Source organism: Anopheles marshallii, chromosome 2 (genome assembly GCF_943734725.1).
Source record: "Anopheles marshallii chromosome 2, idAnoMarsDA_429_01, whole genome shotgun sequence".
In the NCBI taxonomy this organism is placed as follows: Eukaryota; Metazoa; Arthropoda; class Insecta; order Diptera; family Culicidae; genus Anopheles; species Anopheles marshallii.
This window is the reverse complement of record NC_071326.1, coordinates 31168308-31191502: the sequence shown is the minus strand read 5'-3', so window position 1 is coordinate 31191502 and position 23195 is coordinate 31168308. Positions and strand designations below refer to the sequence as shown.

At 45.7% G+C, this 23195-nt stretch overlaps 1 protein-coding gene across 1 annotated transcript; it reads right to left on the bottom strand.

Annotated features, from left to right (window-relative positions):
- Positions 1–1344: 1344 nt before the first annotated feature.
- Positions 1345–22802, bottom strand: LOC128719368 (uncharacterized). Its single transcript, XM_053812992.1, has 7 exons — positions 22758–22802; positions 11236–11395; positions 5244–5305; positions 4170–5125; positions 3651–4083; positions 3417–3574; positions 1345–3121 (listed from the first exon to the last, which is right to left on the bottom strand). Exons 1-7 carry the CDS (start codon positions 22800–22802, stop codon positions 1345–1347), a joined length of 3591 nt encoding a protein of 1196 aa, XP_053668967.1.
- Between the last annotated feature and the right edge of the window lie 393 nt (positions 22803–23195).

Here is a 23195-nt window from a genome sequence, read left to right as displayed (position 1 = left end):
TTTATTCGTCAATTCAACAATTTACAACAAGAACGCACTTGCTAAACTAGCATAAACTTTATTGACGGTAATGGATAATACATTCATAAACACAAAACATTTCAAAAACCATCCGTGCCGGCAAACGATCGGATGTTTACCGATTCCTTTGAACAAGTTCAAACATTTCTGCTTCTAGTTTTAAATTACACATTCATAAGGTTATGAAATAGTTGACTATCGTGCTACGCTAGCTCTAATGTTAATGGACGAATATTAAACTGCTTCCCCATTCTTTCACGCCCGCGCTCCGCTTCAAGCTTTAACTTCGCTTTCCATTCCTCTCACTATTGGCACATTAACTTCTTCGTTTTGCGGTAAAAGTACAAAGCTTATCCTAGCATAATGCGATACAACAGCTCCAGTTGGTTCGCATCATTTCATAACATCGATTATTTGAGCAGAAATCCTTATTCACCCTGCTTTGCAGCAACGGCGAACGTGTTGTGTACACAACGAGTTTCAAGTACGGGAAATGGGTAATACGTAAAAACTCAATACTGACTATTTTGGGGAGAAACGAAGAAGGTCGAAATAATACGGTACGCTATTAAAAACAAAACTAATACAGCAATAACATTGGAGTACATCCCGCAACCACTAATAAAATTTGATAATACATGCAAAACGAGGTGAAAAGTGTAAAACAAAACGAAATGAGCCTAAAGCCACAGTAACATTAACGGGTGTAAAGCCGTCTAATCCTACATTCCTTACTGAAACCTTTCATCTGGGCGCGCGATACCCACCGTACCGAACGGGTACTGATCGCTTACAACTAGCGTAACCTAACAACATATCTACCGAGTGGCTAGATCGTGGTCGTCTGCTGAGGTGAAGGTAAAACGAAACGATTTAAATATCGACTAAGTAAGACTAAAATATCGCACCGCAACTGCTACCGCAGCTCGCTGCATGCATTTGGGAATGGTTGCATGGTGGTAATCATGTCTACATATCCGTGTCCGTCCGTCCCGTCCATCCAAATCGATCCAACGACTACCGGTGTCACGACTCGGTGGTGGTCATGTGTTTTTTTTTGCCGAAATAGTGTGTTCCTGAAACTGTGTATCGCTTTTGGCGTACTTTAACCATGTCCTGTGTCCGTTGTCTTCATGGTGTGGTGCTGTTGCAATCGCAAGCACTAGAATGTGGCATGAGGGTGAGTTAAGGTGATTTGGTAGTGCTTGAAGTGCTGTTCTGATTGGGTGCGTTGTGTTGCTGTGCTATTCGGCTGAAATGCGATCTTTACACCGGCGATAAAGATCGATTCACCATACGGGAAAAAACGATGGGGCGCGGGTTTTACAGCTTCTGGTTGTGGACTGAGCTATCCGCACCCCAGAGGTCATACCACGGCCCGTACGCCTTACCGTCCGAGGCGATCGATTTGGTGGACTTGCGCTTCTGCTGTTGCTGCTGATGCTGCTGCTGCTGACCGTTGTTCTGCATCTTGGCGCTGATGCGAGCCTCCTGCTCCGACTCATACTTCGCCTCGGACAGATTACCCTTGGAGCTCTTCGTGCGACGGTCGCGTGTCTGCTGCTGGCGCGATTGCTGCTGCTGTTGTTGCTGTTCCTCCTCCATCAGCTCGTCATCCAGTGTCATCGAAGCCATCATCGTATCATCGTCATCGTCGTCCAACTGTCCCCGGCCTCCATTGCCACCCGAAACACCGCCACGGAATGTGGAGAACGCCATCTTATCATCGGACATACCGCGATCCTTCTTGTCGCCGCGCCTGTCAGTCATCATGCGCATCATGGAACCATCGGCACCGTTCGCTTTCCGGTCCCGGCCAGACTTTGCCACCAGATGATCGTCCACGACGATACAATCGTACGGATCAGAGCTGGACGAGTTGCGCTCCGTATCGGTGCCGCTCGAGTAGTACTGCTTCAGGATCTCCTTACGCCGCACCGTCTTCATCAGCATCATGTCATCCATCATGCCGTCATCATCGTAGAAGCTTGTGTCCTGCATCATGATCGAGTCAGCCGGAATAATCGAGAAGTCGTCGAAGGTCTGATCCTGGTAGTACTTGTTCAGTGCATCATTGTTCCGGTTCTTGCTCGTCTCGCGCTCCGTCGTCCGGTACTTGTCCTGCTTGCCCTGCTTACCACCCATCGGTGCCTCACCGTACAGTTCCTGCTCCTGGTGCTGACGGTGCAGATGCTCCCCAGCGTAACTATGGCGGTTGTTGTTGTTGGTGTCATTTTTACCACCCCCCTTCGACTGCTTGCGATCTCCACCGCTCCGATCGCGACCCGTACGGCCACCACGCTCCTCATCCTGTCCACCACGGCTCGCCTTCTTCTGCTGCTGGTGGAACTCCTGGTCAATCTTCGAGATGCGCTTGTCGATGTCCGATTTGGTGATCGGGAACTTTTCCTGCTCCGGCATCAGTGCGATGCTATGCGGCCGTTCGCGTGCCGGTTCACGAAGATCTCGGTCGCGTTCACGCGACTCCCGATTATTGCTCCGAACGAGTGTGCTTGTGTTGCTCTCGGTGTCCATCATGCCGTTGGCGTTACCTCGGGAGTTATCTTTACGACGCTGCTGCTGCTGCTGCTGCTGCTGCTGCTGTTCCTCCTCTGCCTTGGCCGCAATCATTTCCTTCTGCTTCTGCTTCTCGATCTGTTCCTTCTTGCGCATGTTACGCTTCAGCGTGGCTTCCTTCTTCTCCATCTCGCGCTTTTCACGCCCCGTCGGTATGATGTCGTTGTGCTTCCACATGGCCATCCCTTCCAGGATGTGGTCCTCGGACTTGGAGAACTTCCAGAACGATTTCGTGCGCTTTATCTTCTGCGAGTCGCTCTGGTTGGGATGGTTTTCCGCGGACATCCGGTTGCGTGAACGATACCCGTACTCGAGCGTACCCGAGTTGCTTTCCGCAATGTTGCCGTAGCTGTTGGCCTGCCGCATCATCATCTGGCTCTGGTGCCGCGGTCGGGGCGGCACTATCGTGCCGTAGATGTCATCCTCATCGTGGTAGCGTGGTGAAGGTACGCTGCTATCACGCCCACCTTGGCGTGTCATGGTCGACTGATCGTTCAGCAAGTTCTTCTCCGAGCGGGCAGATCTGGGGAGCATATTTTCGTGTGAGCCAGAGGGTTTCGAACGTACAACATGCGGTTTCTATCACCACCGAGGTTATTGGGGTTTGCTAGTTTATTAGAGTTATAACGTTTCAACACCACACACTTTCAGGATTAAGATTAGTAACAGCCACCGTTAAATCCCATTGGCACTCTCCACAAAACCAACCCATTCAAACACCAAATGGCTAGTAAATGGATTAGTAATAGTACTGTGAAACCAAACAATAGCGATCACCTTCACCGAAACCATCAAAGTAAAGAGTTGTCTACGCCTACCTTATTGGCACTCGATTCACTGGTTCCTCGTCCGAATACAGATCGGCTTCCGGTTGCGGTTGTGGCTCGTTGGAGAATCCACTGTCATTGCTGCTATGCAGCGAGGCACTGGCCATTCCGTTGCTCTGCCGTTTTTGCTTCGGATTGCTGCTCGATGGCTACACACAACCAATGAAGGGTGAAAACATTAGAAGCTCCATTGTCTATTCGGGTCGTTTCCGAAGGAAATCTTACCGGTTTGCTGAAGTTCATCGTAGCCGAGCCCGATTTGCGTTTGTCCGACGACATCGGTGGTGCACCTGCCGACGAGAAGCTGTTCGACTGTGGAATTCCACCGGAACCACCGGATCCGGAGGCTCCGTCGTGGCGCTGCTGTTTGCCACTGTTGTAGCTGTTCGGTACGACCGGTGTCGGTACGGGTGCCGGCAACTGGGGCGGTGGTCCTGGCTTCGGTGGCTTCTCACCGCGTGACAGACGACGGAACTGCTTCGACTGCCGGTACTGGATCGTGTCGCCGAACATGCGCGTTGGAGATGCATCCTCCCCACCGTGGTACGATCCCGACATCTTCGTCAGACTGTCGTCGACCAGCGTACTCTCGAGCGAAGTGTCCGGCGTATGGTCCAGCTCAATGTCGCTCGGTGGAGCCTTAACCCACTCGCTGATGCTAAAACGTAAACAAGAACATACGCTCATTACTTGCCCAGTTCGTATCGTTTCTAGGGTGGATAGATCCCCCTTACTGCCCCTTACCTTTCCTTGTCATCGCGCTCGGTCTCGGTGTAGGCTATCGGGAACCAGCCAAACTTTTGCGTGCGTAGGTTCTCCCCAAACTGCCAGCCCTTGGCCCGATCGCCCACCAGCGCGATACGGTCCCCCTCGAGAAAGCTCAGCTGGTTCTCGCCCGACGACAGGTACGCATACAGTGCCTTCACCGTGGGCCGCTCCCAGTGTGAAATGTCCGGTTTGCCGTTACTGCCACCACCACCGCCCACCATACTACCCGCTCCCCCACCCATCATCATCATCCCGTGATGGTGGTGATGGTGATGGTGACCACCCAGCAGTGTGCCGGTGTTGTTGTTCAGATTAAACTCCGACTTGGCCCGCGGCATCTGCAGCGTGCTGTTGGCGACGTCCGCCAGCGAGCGCATATCGAGACAGGAGGCATCGATGGAACGTGTCTTGCGCAGCTGGGACGCGATCGACTCCCGATCATCGTCATCGTCATCCTCCACGTCGCGCAACGCCTGCTTGGCGGTGAACATGTTCTCCACGTTCGGTGGCAAAAATTCGCGCGTCGCCGCCACATCGTTCCAGTTGTCCAGCGACTTCTCGATGATCATGTGCCCGGAGTGATGGTAAGCCATCCAGTGCTTCGCCAGCGAGCACTGGCGCTCGAGCACGAACCCGTACCGGCGCCGTTCCTGTGTCATTGCGTTCTTGAGGCTCTGCTCGCAGAACTGGTCCAGCTTATGCTTTTCCTCCTCGAACGCCTGGATGCTCTTGATTTCCTTCTCCGCCTCCTTGGGGGTGTTTTTCGAGTTCTTCTTGCGGTACTTCTTCATCGTAGCGGCCGCCTTGCTGTAGCTGTCCGAGCGCATCTTGTGCTGCTGGAGAAACTTCTTCTGCTCGAACTGTACCACTTTGGTGTCTTTCTCGAGATTCGTTTCCAGCGGCACCAGCAGATCGACGTAGAATGCTTTCAGCTGTGGGCGGGAAGAGAGAAATTGTGGAATTGCACGTGCAAACCACACAGAGAACGAAAACAACCAAAAGGTGTTAACGCACGACCCATTTCTAATCTACTTCGATGGCGAAACTTACGATATTCATGTGCTGATCCTGGATCTCTTTGTACACACCGACAATGTTCATCAAGGCGGAACCTGTAATCAGCGTAAAAGAAAAGGGGCTTTAGTGTCCTGCAACCAACCGCGGCCGTGGTGGGGTGTGGATATTAAATGGAAGGTTAACAACTGCCACTGGCACCACACAGTATGCCGTTTGCCCGATTAATCGTAGTGCCGTGCCGAGCGGAACGTTGATTTATGAAAATGGAAGGTTGCGTTCCGCGTTCCGTGCGCCTGTGTTTTGGGCTGGCGGCGGGCGATTTGAAATGGTTGATTCTTGTGATTCTATTCTGAGTGTAAGTATGGTTTGCTGGCTTCCGCGTTTGCTTTTACTTTAATCGGTTTGGGGAGCTAGAAAAATGCCTCAAGGATGTTGGTAGTAGAGAGGCATAAAGCTTTCCTTTCTATTACACTTCACCTATTTTGTAATTACATATGGTGTAACTCGATTTTTCTCCTGTGCCTGAAGTATTGTTGAAACGTAAATGTGCAACATATCATTCACATATCAATGAGCTACACAAAACACACAATACTTTACATTAACTTTGTAACCAACTTGTACGTAAAACGTCTCCTCCACTTATCGTGAAATTGTAACCACGTGCAACAATTGATTATTTATTTGGTTTTCAATTGACTCCCACCATGCACTGCAGTTGTGCCCTTCCCGACAGCCTTGTCGGATAAATATTGGTTGGGGAAATTTTAAATTTTCCATCCACCCGCGTTCCGTCCCGATGGGTTGTGCGCGGAAGGCGGGTTTTTTTCACCCCAAATTCAGCATTATACACAACCGATGACACCCACACACGCATTTGGGAATGGGGATAAATAAAATTAATGACTCAGGACGGCTGAGTTCCCATTTTCGGGCGGAAAAACTTGCTCCAAAATTGATTGATGATGCGTTCGTTTGCGGGAGGCTGTGTGTTTTTGTTTTTTTGGTTTTTCATGTGATGAAGGATGGAAAATAAAACAGCAACATGCAAATATGCACCAATTTGCATCATCATTATCATTATTATCGGAATGTTTTTTTTTTTTGGCACATTTATTTTATTTATTTTTCCTGTCGCAGGTTGTTGTCGCAACAGCACACATTGCTTTTCCAATCGAACCGTCAAAGGACTTTCATGCGCAAGGGTTTTCCATCGCTGGAAGGACAGTTTTCGAACTGTATCACATTTCTTTTTAACCTTGCAAGTGGAAAAACACATGTACGGGACGACGAAACACATCAAACGTGCACGATGCTGGTGGTGGTTCGTAAATTATTCACCAAAAATGTCAGTTTTATTTTAATTATCGTGCATTGAGGCACTACGTCGATATGTCCTACAGTTTGGAGTATCTTCGGGGAAAACTTTTCAAAAAAAAGTTACTCCTGTTATGGACAGAAGTAGTGTCGGGTGCTTAATGAATCTTTTGCTAAGAGTTATTCATATGAATCCTTAATGAGGAGTCGATCCCGAGATGAATGCTCGAGATTCTTGAATCTATGAATCTTGGCGATTCGTGAATCTTTTGAATAGAGATGCAGATTCATTTATTCAATTAAAAGATTCATTCAGATTAATGAATTTGAATCAAATTTACCCAACACAAGATACAAGGTTATATTATTTTAAATTATTTGATTAGAATTATTAACCTATTATACAATACATCAATAATTAACGTTTATAAAAATAAGATAAAATGCTAAAAATTATCAGATAATTCCATCACAACTATTAGAATATTGGTAAAGTTTAGATAAAATCCGTCCGACTCAACATATTTCACAAAATGCGTGAGTAGCTCAGCATCCGCGAAGAGTTCCGTCCACACCTTGTGCAAAAATTCAATCAGCAAAGATCCACCTGCATTTAATAACACAACTGTGCTGCACTTGTTAACAAAGTGCGGAGAAGGTGTATAAAAAATTAACAACAACAAAAAAAACTCCTACTCCTTCCAACCGGTACGAAACACGGATCGATGAGTACGCAATGCAAGCATCCCTTTTTTTTCGTATGTGACAAACTTCACCAACCCATCGCCAAACCGGGTTTTGTGTTTATTCAATGATAAAAAGTGCGGTTTTTAATAATGAAGCAAGGTTGGAAAAATAAGCTCGCTTTATTTCGCTAGCACCCCGTGAGGTTATGCTACCGTAAATACGGTTCTTTATTGTCGTGCTATAAAAGCACAGCTGGCACCGGGTGTTATTTTTTGCTCTACAGTCTCCGTTTTATGGTATTTCTTCCCCTTTTTTTATTCCGCTCCATGGCAAAGGGTTACCAATCGAGCACGAGTACGGGAAATGAATGTGAAATTTTTGCATCCCTTTACCCGACGTTTGGGACGGTGCGGTTCGATTCATCGGGCTCCACCAGCACCACGTAGCAAATGGGAGTGCAAACGGATAGCAGACAACACAAAAAAAAACACACACCACTTTCCTATATGCAGTTGGATGCAATCCGTCGCCTAGCGCTTGCCCGTGACACTATCGCCATCGGAAGCGCTTGCGGTGTGCATTTTTATACTCCGCGATGCAAATTTGCAAGTGCACACATAATAGTAATAAAAAATACACCATATCTCCACCGCACCGCACACAACAAATCTAAAATTCCGATTTCATCCCTACGATCCCATCGATTTGCATTCGATTCGGTTCGTGCTGAATCCCACAGATTGGTTCCTTTCGCTGCCTACACCACGCTTACTGGCCAATCAATCAAAATCCACCGATCGGGGAGATGGTGGGACGTGAATCGGTTGCAAACACGGCAAGCAAACAAAAAAGCTCTAAGCGAACGCTACAGGGATGATTCAGGCGAAGGAGCGAAAAGCGTTAACCTCTGCAGGAATCACTATCAGCGCTATCGGCAGTCCTCGGCAGTCGGAACAAGTGAGAGTGGTTTGATGCATTCTTCTGCAAGTACGGCACGCCACAAACACGCTGCACTTTCGCTCGCCCGGTATTTACTGCGTGCCGAGTCCCGGGCCGGGTTTGTTAGGCCGTTGACAGTAATTGGACACTGATTGAAGCGGCTTACCACCGTTAGCCACGTGCGTTCGGGCCGGTTGTAGAATGCTCCGGCAGCCGATGCTGTCACGCACATCGTACGCGATCGGACGGATTAGCCAGCGATCGAGGTGATGGCCGGGAATGTTGCCCACTGTACGCGTGAAGTGAAAGAGAAAACTTTGCACCGATGGAGGGTAACTGGCAAGACAAACATCGTCCACTTGAGCGACGGTTATCAAACACTATCCAGTATGCGGGCCATCGCTTCCGGAATGGGGGGAAAAAACAACCACACCTCACTCTGCACTAGGCGTCCCATTAATGACAGACTACAAATTATCGCCCTTCCACGCGTCCGCCACCCCGAGGGCAGCTTTTTGATGCGCCATCTCTCACCAGCACAATGTGATAAGCGGGTAAATAAAGTGATGGTGGTGAGATAATCGGTGCATGATGTCCGATAATATCGGCGCAAATGATATCGATGCAAGCGATTGCAGCAGATGCAGCTAATTGATGAAATCATAACCGGGCGTTTGAGGAGCGGGGAAAGCTTGTGGATTGTTTCTTGCCAGGCAGGGCAATTAGAGAGATGGGATGGGGCTCTTCCGTGATGGGACCGTGGGGCAAGGGGGCTAATAATGTCGATGAACGGAAAGAAGATTACACTAATTACACTAATACATATAATTTATTCCCGCTTCCGTTGACGATTGGAACTAAAATCCTGGCAAATATTCTAATTTCCCGCTTCCGTTGATTGGATTGATTGGAATTAAAATCCTGGCAAATATTCTAATTTGCCTTGTGTATCCTGATACCCAAGCAAATAGGATGTGCAAAAAGAAAACCTGTAAAATGCATTTCTCTTGATCTCTACGTAAATAAAATGCATTTTGCATGCTAAAAACTCCCTCCTTCTTTGCATCATTGACTTCAGCAGTCTGAAGTCATGAGCATATATTTAACTACTCGCTGCACATCAGCGCGGTAGCATTGTCAGCAACACCACACGGGTACGACTGCCGACGATGAAAATCTCGTACCAAATGCACCGGGGTAAAGCAAATCGAGCTGCATAATGCTTAAATCGTTCATTCACCAAAAACGGAGCGAACCCCCATTTGGCGAACCACCCCAAACGCTAGCAAACATTCATTTGCACTCCATTTTTCTTCCGTCGGTCTGCTAGCGTGTACCGAAATCACCAAAGCACACACACACACACACCTTACCGCATCGAACCGAGATCGTACGAGGTGATATTTGGTTATCGTAGGGTATTTTTTTCCCGGGGATACTTATGCTTTTGCTCTTTCCTTTTTTTTTCCTCCTGGTTGGCGGGAGAGCATCGCGCGCCAGGAGCAAGCTGGCCGACATATGCGAGGTGAGGATTCATTGAATTTTCCACCTCATCAGCACCACACAATCGGATATAGTGAGGGGAAATTGAATGAGAAAAGAAGTCAAACGGCAGTATAAGCAGTGGATGAGGGAAAACGCAGCTGAAAATGGAAAGAAAACATAGATCGAGTGGAAAGAAATGTACGGCAAATCGTACCAGCGCTCGAAAGGATGTTTGGAAACGTTCTCGATTCGAAGCCAAAGAAGCAGAAAGTGACAGCAAAAAAACACACACACACACACACCACACAGTTCAGTTCTACAGGTATCGCCAGGATGCTGAGTGCATAACGATGGTAGGAGTGTTGTTAATTTTTCATTTTCAATTTAAGGCGCCTGAATCGGTGAAGCCTAAGAGAGCGGGATTTGCATTCCTCTTAGAACAGGAGTGTGTGTGTGTGTGTTTATTTTTTTTGCTTCCCTTTCTTATCAGCTTGCCAGGTGACTTTTAATTTGCTACTAGGCATAGCGCGATACCGTGGAAAGTGGATTTCTTTCATCGACGTATGCGAGAAGATACGGATGGGGAACGACTCAACGTTCGTGATATTGGTTGATATGAGATTAGACGTCAAACGGGATGTTGGTTTTTTTTTCTTCCATTTCTAAATGAATTTAATTTCCACCGTACCGGATTGGGCACTGTCGGTTGGGATGTGATCCCATTTGCAGTGGTGAAATTGAATTCATTTCCCAGAATTCAGCTGCCCGTTGCTTCGAAGGTGATCTTTGGAAGCTGAATGATTGGGATGCAGATATTTGCAAATGTATGTATCTTTTTAATGAAATGCTAATAGCATAAATGTGTACGATCTTTTATGTGCTTTACTTGGAAATTCTTTTCATTTAAATGCAGCATCGTTATATTGGATTCTCAGAGCTTCCGAATGTTTGCAAATGGTCGTCGAGCAGTAAGCTTTACTTCTTCGAATTATCTTAAACGTATAAACCACTTTACAGATTTCAAGCTTATTTTGTATCTCATCCCACAAAGTGAACTAACGAATCCAACAGACTTTTCGATCAATTAAAATGTATTGCCGGAAGCGTCAGCAGCGGTGCATAATCTGTTTCCAGTTCCATGAGCCGTTCAGGTTGGGTTTATAGGCAAAAAAGAGCGAACGTATAAGACTAACCTTCCCAACCAACCTGTTCGCAGCTCGTGGCGATCGTCGATGTGAGGGCATGTTTGCATAAACGGGTCCTCCATGTGCACAAGGACACGCAAACGAGACCTGCACATTAGCGAGCACATTAAGCAGCAAGGGGGATAATATCAAAAGGTTGAGCGGCACTCAATCGAACCGAGTGATGCGTCTGGTGGGATCGACACGAAGCGAAGCAGTTGCGTCGCATGTTCCGGCCATGGACGAATCAATGTGTTACCAATGCGTTAATGATCGGCAAATAAGTCTGATTGTGGAGTTCCACTTCAAGCTCCAATTCCAGCCGCGGTACAATAAAATCTCATTGCGTGAACAAATCACAACCCGGCCGTTTGAAATGGGTGCCAGCCCACGAGGGTGCCGCGAGCACTTACCAATGTCGATGGTTCCTCCCTGCTGTGCATTGACGGCGATCTTGGCGAGCGCCTCGTTGAAAACGTTCGATGCGGTGGACGCTCCATGCAGTGCCTTCAGGTACGCCTTGCCAGCGCTGATCAACTGTCGTGCTCCGGGATTGAACTTTTCCAATATGTTCTGCAAAGAAACGGACAAGAATCAATAACGTTAAACGCATCATCATCAATGCACGGCAGTTGCTATCTATCGTAAATAAATATGATTATGTTGCTATTACGTCGACGGGTTGCGTGGAGCTTTGGGTTGTTGGGCAAGCATCTTCGCAAAGAGTCTCCACCATTCCGTCTCAGTTGAATCGTTCGTCGAAACGCATCGCCATTCAGCACAAAACTTCCAAACGCGCTAATGAACATCCACTAACGATTGTGTGCACCGTGAAGTCCATCAACCCGGGAAAACTTAAACTCCCACTAGTCGATAGGTAAGTTTGCAAAAGTTACCGAATCGAACAGTGTACAGTGTCGATGTCAGTTGCAATTACCGCTGACATTAATATCGATACTAATGGGCGGCATCTTTGCGCCCGAGGAGATCATCTATGGCTGGGTGACTCACAGCCCGGCTGCGGGATCTTCGAGGATCGAAGCTTACAGGTCGTGTGAAGTAATCTTCAGATCGAAATCGTGACTCGAAACAAGCGGGCTCTGGGAAGGCTTTCGGAGGCGCAATAAACTTTTGCACAGCAGTCATTTCGATAAGCTTGATAACTTTCAAACGTAAAGCTTGTAAAAGTCGTGATCGTTTACTATGAAACCATGCAAAATGTTGAGCAGCACCTTGCAGACAGTGTCGCGTTTTATTCAATTTTATATTCAAAATAAGCTTTGCCAATGGCCAAAGCTGTAGTCGACTGCAAAAGGTATTTATTTTATCAACGTTAGCTATTTTACCCTACTCAGATGCGATGCTATCAGTCACGTACGTCACTGCACATCGTTTCTGGCTTTCGCATGATCTGCGCTTGGTCGCCATGGACATGAACAATTTATGGAAATTGTCATAATGCACGATTTCGCGATCAATCAAACGCCACCAACGTCGACGACAGCATCTCAACGGGGCTCACGGGTTCGTGTCAAGCGTTTATGGTCGTTCTTCTTCCGGCATTCACGACATTTTTGCCCAGCTTTGGTCGAGATGCAAAGTAGCGCGGATGGCTGGAGCGTGTTTGGGGAACGCAATGCTGTTGAAGGGAATCAAGTTGTGTTTGCTCTTATCGGTTAGGGGAAAAAATAACCTTCCAGAGGACTCTATCGTGTAGAAAGGAGCAAGAATATATTTAACATAAAGTGTCTTTGTATGCAACAGTGTGTATTAGAGATGAAGTTCTTTTGTTTTATTTTTTTTACCAATATTTTTATATGTTTTCATGTTTTAGATTCACAAAGATATAAAATTTGTCCACAAATTTATTAAAGACCAGAATGAAAAAAAAATCAATCATATATATTTATTGTAAATGTATGATAGATATTAAAAAACTGACCAATCGTTTATATATCACAGCTCGCAATCTTAAATTGCTCAAAAAAGAAATAAAGAATTTTTATAGATGAACAATTCGAACCAAAGGGTATCTCGTTTGATTCAATCCTAATTTCATTATGTTCAATGATTGATTGGTACGTTGCACGTATTCGATAATACACTGTACTCAATAGTAATCTGCATTCTTAGATGGACAATAGATAATACAACTTATAATAGGTGTTTTAATACTGAAATGTTTTGGTACATTATGTTTATCTTGCCCTTCGATCCACAATGAATGTCTCGAAATAACATTTTTTGTTCCTTCTTTTCCATATATTGAAAGCTATCTGCTGCTAGAAACGCTCATTCCAACACACTGCCAACAACTTTTAATGGGATAACTTTTGTAATGTAATTTTAAACCTGTCGAACCTTTCGCTCTTGCCGCAGTACGAAACAATACTGAGAATGATGAGAGGTACAAAAAAAACACAAGTCAAAATGTACACAAGACCAAAGTCCACAGAAAATATCTAGAGCAACGGAAGAGAACATCCCCCTTAGGTGCTTTATTTCTATTTCAGCACCACACACACACACCATGCATACCAGTACACGGTGAAAAGTGTTGCGAGAATTTCCACCAAGAAAAAGGCTCATCCAGAGCCACAACGGCAACGACGTCCCAGACAGAAAAAAAAACACAACGCAACCCCTTGCTTTATGCTACCCCTGGGAGGACACTACCGGCAGGCGCAAGACGGCTGAGCTCAAAAGTAATCCGATTGTGCCGCCCTTTCGAGTGTAGAAAAAGTAGCCTGCCGGCCACGGAAGGATGTGTTTGTGTTTACTTATTTTGTTGCCACATATTTTTTTTACCACTTTTGGGCCAACATTTTCTTCGCCAAATGGAATGAAGTGGAAACGAATGGTTGCAATCGATTGCCTAAAGAAAAATTACTAATAAAAAAAGACAAAATCCATAGAGTTTTGTGAGGAAAAGCGACGACCGGAAGTGCTACCGAATGGTAAAACCTAACCCGACCCCAACCGGCGAGAGAAGACGTGTTGGATAGGAGGGGACACTCCCCTTTTGGGGAGGCCATCAAAGTGAAAAAGGGAGCAGAGACGGAGAAACCTTTCAAGAAGCCTCACAAAAAACGGTCCCCCCCCCCCCCCCCCCCGTTCAGATCGTGGAAACGGAAAAGCCATCAATACAATCCCCCCACCCGTCGTTAGGGCTGATAATGCTTATTTATCGAAGAGATGATAAGCGGATGATGGGTTCGGTTTCGGGCTTTGGATGATGCGGAACGTGAGCTACAAGTTGTCTAAATTATTGTAATTAGCGTTAGGAAAACTTTTCCGTACCCCCGTTGGGTTGCCGACTTCCATTTTGGGACTGGGACGGTAATGATCGTTATGATAATAATTCCCATAAAAAGGCAACAGCGATTGGGCGCAGATTGGGTGGTGTGCGGGGGTGTGGTGTGGCAAAGATAAGAGGGTGAGCCTGTTATGCTAATAGGGTCGAGAAGGGATTGAGGACAAAAAAAATGGAGGAAAACATAGTTTAACAAACAAATCCAATGAATATGTTTTTCCGTTGCTAAAAATAGATTTTATGCCATTTCGGCGTAAAATGTATTGTACTTTCGGAATAAAAAATTAAAACGCAATATAAAAGGGGTTTCCTTTCCATGCAAATTCAATGCATTGAATTATGTGCGATTCTAAAGAACCTGCCATCGTGTAACGCTGTCCCACTGCGTTCGTCCTATTCCGAGCGTGTAACGCTTTATGCAAACACTATTTAAATTCGAAATCAGAAATTGCTTTCGAGCCGTTACGTATTCCCAGTGCAAATCATTCCACCTTCGGTGGGCGGAAAATGTGCTGGACATTGCAAATAAAGTGGGAAAAACACGACTGAACAGAACAAAAAATCCTTTTTTTCCACACATCCCACACACAATTATCATTTCCGCTCAACCATACAATGTAAATTGTAGAAGCAAAAAGTATCCACAGGGCCTTGCCACAACATTGGGGCAGCCACATATGCATGAAAATCTCGTCCACCCCTAAAAACGAGTGATTTTTTTTGCTTTTGCTAAAGGGTTACAGCAGGATTGTCGGACAGTGTCAAACTTGACACACGTGCTATCCCTGGGGGACACGGTCAAGCTACCGGCCGGGTGTATCGAATAAACTCACCCGTCAACCGGTATAAGGTGTCCATCATGTGTGGAAAAACAAATCGGAAGCCATCGAAGGGAAACATACAAAACGTGCGCTTTTCTGAGAAATTGAGTTGACCACGGTTAGAAGCAAACGTGCGCGAATAGTATTTTACGATTTGGTCTGTTCTGCAGCAACCATACCTTTCCTAGTTCAGCTGTACGGATTACAAACTGGGTACGGTTCGTGAACAATCGGTACCTTCTAATAGCATTAAGAGTCCTGGCCATGGTTGGTGGTTGTTGTTGTGCACTTCGTAGAATAAAAAAATATGTTACATCAGCTTCCCCGTACGGTTCGATTCTTGGAGCGAAGCCCCTGTTATCCCTGCCGCGTGAACACTGCGAGAGTATATAAATAAAGTTGTCACTTTTTGTCGTAACCGGGTTTAAAGCCAGGAATAGAATAATCTCACTCCATACTTGTGGAATCGTTCAAAACTATTGCGGAAAGCTTGTTATGATTGGAAAGCTTCACAAGCCATTTGTTTTTGCCACTGTTTGTGACACTTTAATTTAATCACGTTTAAACGGCTTTTCGATGTTACAACTATTGTCACAGTGATCGAATGATTACTGCTTTGGAGGTGTCCGGAACGTTCAAGTAGGTTGATGCAAAAAACAACCACTCAATTGTGGTTGAAATACATTGACTTCAGAATGCGGTCAGAATGCCGAGCTCCAAGAGCTTTATGTTGTCCTAAAAATGGATCAAAATAATCATTTCAAGTTCCGGTAGGTTCATCACGTCATTAAAATGACTCCGGGCGATCTAGCCAGCATATACTTTACAGACCATCCACATAGTCAGAGTAGGCGTGGTGGTCACGAATGAACATACATGTGATGGAGTTGGATGGAGTTGATGGAGTAGCTTAACAGCAGGCCAAGGCCACCATGCTGCATCTCTTGCTGTAATGAATACACATCGTTTATAAAACAAAAATAATTACAATGTTTTATGCTTTAATGAACGTGGTTCAACATCTTCATTCCCATTGTGAGCGGAGGTAATCCATTAATGCGTGGAAATATGTTATTGTTCCAGTATTGCTTTCAGCCACCAGTTCGTTTAATACTACAAAAATGCCTTATTATTTTGTGGAAAAAAATATTGGTAGAGCATTTACTAAAGGCCGTTTATATAAAAATAATCTAAATCTTTCGCATTATCATTCAAATGCTGCCAAAGCAAACGAGCAACCATAAAAATTAAACCGTTCCTTTCAAATGACAACAGTGTGAAGGACACGGGTTGGATATGTGCGATCGTAACAATAAAAAAAACAGGTTTGAACAACAACTTCGTACCCCCTTTTCAAAATGCCTTCAAACTTTTCTGCCACACAAAAAGGCAAACTTCATTAATTTTAGCTAAGCTCTATTCATTTTTCACACATAATCCCACAACAATTCTCCAGCACTGTGGCTGTAACACATTGAGCATTAAATCATCTCTTGCTGTACTTGCCGACCGTACATGTAATTCTAACGTCCAGATCATCCGAAATTGTGAACAGACCCCCACCAACCCAACCCCATTTACGGCCACACATGGGCTGAGCTTGAACGTGTACGTCACCGGGAAATATGTGTTCCGTGTTCAACCAGCAGGTGTCGGATAAAGTTGCAACTTCACACTCGGTGTCGGAAGCTTACCTTCTACAACCTGATGCAGTCATTGACTGGCAACCAGAATCTAGGCGCTTAGCTTGGTGTAAGGTGGCTAGGAAAAAAAAAACTGTACAAAAATCCACGAATGGTGGTTAGGAATGGTTTGAAAAACTGTGCAGCTCTGGCAAGGCCTGCCAGTGCGCTAGTGTTGTGGTGCACCGACCATATCGTACGTCCGTACCCGTGCCAAAATGTGAATGACCGACCAACATTACACGGAGGGCGACATCGTAAGATGAAGAGCGTTTAATCCCCATCCTACCCGGGAGTGGGCAATGGAAAAGAAGGCAAGGATTACTGCCATGTCGCTGCGGGTTGTCCGAGCGGAAACAGTGTCAAGTGTCGTTCCTATCAAGAGTGCCGCAAGCCCACAGCAGCCCACACACACACACGAGCTCACGCAAGAACTATAAATCTCGAAACCAAAAGGAAGCACATGCCGGACGACAATGGTCTGATTTTTTTTTTGGCACCCGGAACTAGACCGAAACAGTGCGATGGGGCGTAAAAGCGGTCATTCCTTTTCACGCCCAAAGAAACGTACCTTCCCCCGCCTGTGGAGGCTCTGGTGTGGCCGTTTGTGTGAACCGATTCTGCCCAAGGACTATCACCACAGCTTTCGCGCCGGGGTGCAAATAAAAACCATTTCGAATCGGTTCAACCGACCGACCATAATGCTTTCCTGCAATCCGCACACCGGGGACATGGTTGGGATTTTCCAGCTGTGCCCCTGGATGCTTTGGACATCGTCGAGGATCGAAAGCGGATTACCGAGCGGTTGACCATCGGTGGCAAGGATTTCTGTTTGTTTGTTTTTTTTTGTTTGCTCTCGATAACTCGAGGATTAGTTCGCTTTTTTTGTCTTGCTCGATTGTGATTGGGCTTTATCGCATCGCGCAGGGATTTCATGGCGGTGAGCGTTCGTGTGTTTGTTGGGAAAACTCATTTTCAGAGGTTTGGTGCTGATAGAAATACTTTAATTGTTTATTTACCCGTAGTTCGGATAACCGGTCCGGTTCGGTCGTGTGGAGACCGGTGCTGATTCCAATACATCTCCCAGGGTCGCCCCAGATTAAAACTATAGAACCTCAATATTTTCCAGTTTTTCCATCAACTTCATTTAGGACAAGCTACCACTATAGAGCCAAGTGGTAAAAGATTCCAGTAACGATCTTCTAAATCATCATTAAGCCTTTCATGCAATCCTTACATCTACCAGACCGAAACATACCGAATTTACAACTTCTGCGTTGAGATGTCCGGTAAAGTTTCCCAGAACCTGTTGAACGAAACCACCGAGAGTTGATTATTGCCAACACAAAGGTGACAACAGGAAATCGCAAATAGGAACAAGCAAACTGCCAACAAGATGGTGTGTGTATGCTTGTCAACTTTATTGACAATTTTATCTACATTCTTCCAATTGACTGTCACGTGCTTGCCGAGCATATCCTGCAGCAAAACATTCGAATGCCGAAGAAAACACGAGCACAGGAAAGGAATGAAACCAACCAGGAAACTGTCTCGTACGTCTGCCTTCTGTGACCCGTCGAGGGCCCAAGCTTTTCCGGGTTGGGGTGTCAAACGTGAGGCCAACGCTTCGTGGTGTAGCTCACTCGAAGTGTGTAGTAAATAGGATCTTTCCTTCCGGACCTCTGTCATGTCGCATAACATCGCACATACGTACACTTACGCTTCCAACATCCGACACGGTTACGTCCCATTTCGGTCATGTTGAATTCACGGTTGTGTCTTGTTGTTTCTTAAGTCGCCCCCCCCAGGTTTTACCATCCCAAAAACGACACGGCCGTCCCGATGGCACGCCAGACAGGGGGGACAATTGTGACAATACGATTTGGAAACAGCATGTTTGCTGTTTCCATTTGCTTTCCATTCAGTTCAGTGTCAAATCGATAGCCTCCACCGGAAGTAAGCGAGAATAGAAACGATTTACCAAGACGGTTCTTTGTGCGATTCGAAGGAACTACTATAATCACATTACGTTGCCATCGGTTGGAAGGGAAGAAAAACGTAAATGGATTCCAAGGGAAAAGGAGCTCCGGAGCGACGAACAGGACAACATTTTACACCTGATTTATTTTGCCGAAACAAAGATGTCTTCTTAAACTTTGTGGTGCAACATGCATGAAGCTGCGTGCATGTACAAATTTTCCCTTGACACAAGTAGACCCAGTAGGCCGGTTACCGGTTAGGCACGTGCAACTTCAAAACTTGCCAACATTCTATGAAGAATATGCTAATTTTCTACTGAAAGATATTTATCTCAAAAATGCGACCCCTGCCCGCGGCATCTTGCAGCCTACAGACACGCTTCATAAATCACACGACACAGCGAACGACAAACTTGGCATACTGGCAGCGTCCTGATGTCTGAAGTATGCTAGTTTATCTTTCAACTTCACCGCCACATGCAGCCCGTTCGCTTTCGCAGCCAAACCCTCATAATTTGCAGATGTCTAGCTGACTTTGGTATGTCAGCCGCTTCAGTGTTCCGTTCAGTCACTCTGAGGAACAAAAAGTATTTCTACAGTAAATGTGTGAGTAGCACAACGTTACACGCATCTCGTAGCCGCGATGAAGAACTCGGAAAACTTTCCGATTCGCGTCTGGCGCCACCGTCAGACGGTACGGTGTCGTGCTGGCGTAGTGTGATGTGAATAAGTTCACACCATCAGAACCACCGTGGGCGCGTGGGTAAACGAACGAGCCATGGGCGCTGGGTACAGTGTGCAGGTGACATGTGCACTACTCGGTACTGGGAACTGGGAAAATTTCACGCAGATGGAGTGGTTTGCGAGTTGAAAACTTGATTGGCGCACGGTTGGCAGACAGTTTGGGGGAATGTGTGAATCGATACTGCCAGATGCAGTCATCATCATTCATTTCACTAGCAAAAGCAGTCTGTAAGTGATGTGATGATGGAGAGGCACGAAAACGCGTTGATGGTACGAAGATATCTGGAGCTCTTACTGGGTACAATTTGGCTGTATGGGAAATTGATTGAGTCAATTGGTAATGGATTGTTTTGACACAGCGTACACCTTAGTAAACGTGAAGCAAACTTCAAAAAAGCAAAATTAATCCCTTTACGGATAGTCCCAATGCGCAGTAGACAGAATGTCGCGGAGCTCATACAACTTAAGCATAGTTAAACAGTGGCTTAGTGAACTTTAACCTTGAAATTCCAACAGTATCAAACCGACTTTCACTTTAAAAATGCTTAAATTCACCCAAAAGCGAATCAGCCTTGGTGAGGTTATGAGCAAGACATAGTGCTAGGACGCATGTTTTATTCTCCTTTCTAATCCATTTTCTTCCAAATCTAGGTCAAGTAGAAAACGGTTTTATGAAGATAGCAACGACATAATTCCCAACGCGGTGTGTTGCATAATCTACCCAATCAAGCAGCTCGCAGTTTAGTGCAAGGACCACTGAATCTTTTTCACTGTTTAGTCTTGTAGATTCTTTTTTTTTGTGCTCCCGACAGATAAAAGCCTCGCGGAGGACAGACAAAAAATCATCTGCCTGTCGAAAACCACGTCCAAAATGTTAACCACCGTTTGTTTGAGACAAAAACCCGATGCTGGAAAGAACAAAAACCGGAGACGCTTTTTTTTTGCAATATTGCGAAGCTTTTGCACGAGTTCTTGCGAGTGAAACAACAAAGTCATAGATAAGACTTTTTTCACATTAAATTTCTGGTCTTTTGCATCATCGTTCTATAAACTTTGTCTAAATAACGCTCGTGACATAACGCAACCCCTCAGAACAAGAAATGGTAATACAACATCAACCAAGGAGTGAAACATACAGCCACTTTCTTCACTTTTCAAGCTGAAAAGTTAAACGGCAATCGTGCTAAACGATTGTTTCGGAATTCGCAAAGTGTAAGCACTTTTTTAACATTGTCATGTCTTGTTTGGAATGTGCAAAGAAAATGGAACCATCCTTAATGTTCACAAATCGCATCATGTCAACCTTAGCTTTACCTTCCGCGAAGATACACACTCTGCTTGATTGGAGAAATGATCTGATGAAACAAATGAAATGTAATTTGGACCGAAGGAAGTCAAGGTTTTTGACTTCGAACGAAATGAACTAGCTAAAGCTAAGAAGACAGGTCACATCATTAGAATGGCACTAGCCTTTTAAGACGTATCTTGCAGTACGAGAGGCAATCTGGCAGCCTGATAACGAAGTAGGCAATTTCTTCAAGCAATGTGCTTGCTGAGGACAACTAGGCTACTTTGCTTGTGATGAATAGCAAAACAGATAGCCGAAGAAAAGATAAAACATTAAAATTAATTCCATTAAACGAACGCTTTCTATGCTTTCATAATTCTCAACACTACATCTTATCGTAATAATCTGCATTAAAAGTAATACACAAACAAAAACATCTGTAATAGGCTATTTCTGCTATAAAACTGATCAACTTACAGCCAAATCAACGCACAAAGCTGTCACAGTTCGTAAATTCCATTGTGCTCAACAGTACGGCAATGGTTCGCCAGAACGTCTGCCTTTAAGCGTAAGCTGCACCGGACAGCATAAATTCCTTGCAAGCGTTTTTTTATGCGTCTCATCCGACATGCCGTTTTATCTCGACCATCGTGGGTCCGACCGTTTGCATAAGCTCCCGTAAAACTACAATCACCATGCAAACACATGCACCTATCCCGTGTGCGTTATCCCGTGTACGCTGCATGTTGAAAATGTTACACAACATTGTCACTCCCAGGCAACTGGTCCGGGACCAGCTTCACCAAGAGCGTGGACAGGACTCCGGTGGGTGTGAGCAGAACAAACTGGACACGGGATGTAACACCGGTTACAACAAATCGGACACAATTCATCAGTCCCGAAAGCTGAGTGCACCAGCTATCCCAATGGTGTGTACCAGTAAGGTGCACGGAACCATGCAAAAGCTTGAACTCCAAACAGTCGGCCGTTTGTTGCACCGGGAAGCCATTCTAATGCTCATCTGCAACAACGTGCGCTAGGTGAAATCAGAATGTTTTTGAAACTGTTTAGATTGTCCGCAGGTGCCGTTGCAAGGTACTTGAGCTTTCCGGAGCTTTCCAGCGCGTTAGTGGTTGGTACTGATTGTACGTCAAACTCGGAACCATTACCTTCTCGGGATTTGTTTGATAAGTCTTCACCAGAGGCATCTAACGCTACGCTCGCCACAGCATCACCTCATGCCCGCTCATGCGAATGGGTGTCCAGTCCTTCATCAATCCCTGGAATCGGTTCACCGGACTGTTGCGCCATAAATAGTTACGCTCTACGGACCGAGCCACACCTGTAATCCTGCAGGTCAGGTTCGCTGACGTGGCTGATCTCTACCCTTCACCCTTGGTAGTGCACCAAAACCGGGCAGCGAACGATACAATTGCCCTCGACACGCTATCTTGCCGGGCGGACCGGAGGCAAACGGGACGGGTTTGATCCACTTTAACCCACATTCCGCACGCTCGTCCAATGCTTGGCGTTCTGGTACGTGGAGCAGCGTGGAGCATAACCGGTTAACTGGTTTAGTTCTGTTACTGCTCTTTCTCTCTCGTATGTGACGCCAAGGTGTGTGAACGAGTTAGACGGGAATGGTCTTCTCTAGTGGATTCCAACGCGTTTACAGACCAAGCCCGTAACGTTTCACTAGGAATGCCGGAAGAATGAAATAACGTATGAAACACAATCGTCCCATAACGTGACGTCAGACGCATGTTTGTAATTGCTTTATAAAGAAAATAATTTTCATTTAATTCGTTAAATTCGTTGCTCAATAATTACAAAGTTCAGAGGAAGGATTTCGCGTAGAAATATTGTACGATTTTTTTTAAGTATTATCCAAAGTTTTCCACAAACTCTGTGGTTTAACCCATAACCAATAACCACAAAATTGGTTCACTGTGAGGAGGAAATTTTACCAAAGGATTGTTTTGTGGACAGTTTTAACCATCCAGCGTATAAAAATTAGAAAAATGAAACATTTTAAAAGGGAAATTTTTCATTTCCCATGCAACGCTTGGTCGTTGGGTATGGTTTTTCCCTCAATATCACAAGCTTACCTTGTAGATCCCGTCTACCAGTTTGATGATTTCCTCCGTTTCCATTTTGCTGCCGGTGTGCTGCTGCTGCTGGGCCGTTGAGAAGTCGACTAAACACCGACCGATCGGAAACTTTGATCGTCCTCCGTTGCGAACCCTTGCCGGAACGTGGACGGATCGATTTCGTTCGTGCTAAAACTTCGACCACACCGCTGCCAGTGCTGCTCCGTACCGTTGTGCTGGACAAACCAGCGAACCAATATTTGGATTAATTAACTTTTTCCCACACAGCAACCGTGGGGTGAAGCGCCAGTTTCCTGCACCAAGCGCCAACGTTCGATTCACTTCGGTTCACTTCCGGTACGTTTCGATCATGCGGCCCGACGACCGCTAGACCTGGTAGCTGGATGGATTTCACTTTCGATGTAGATTTTTGCTCTTCTTTTCGTTACGTTGTTG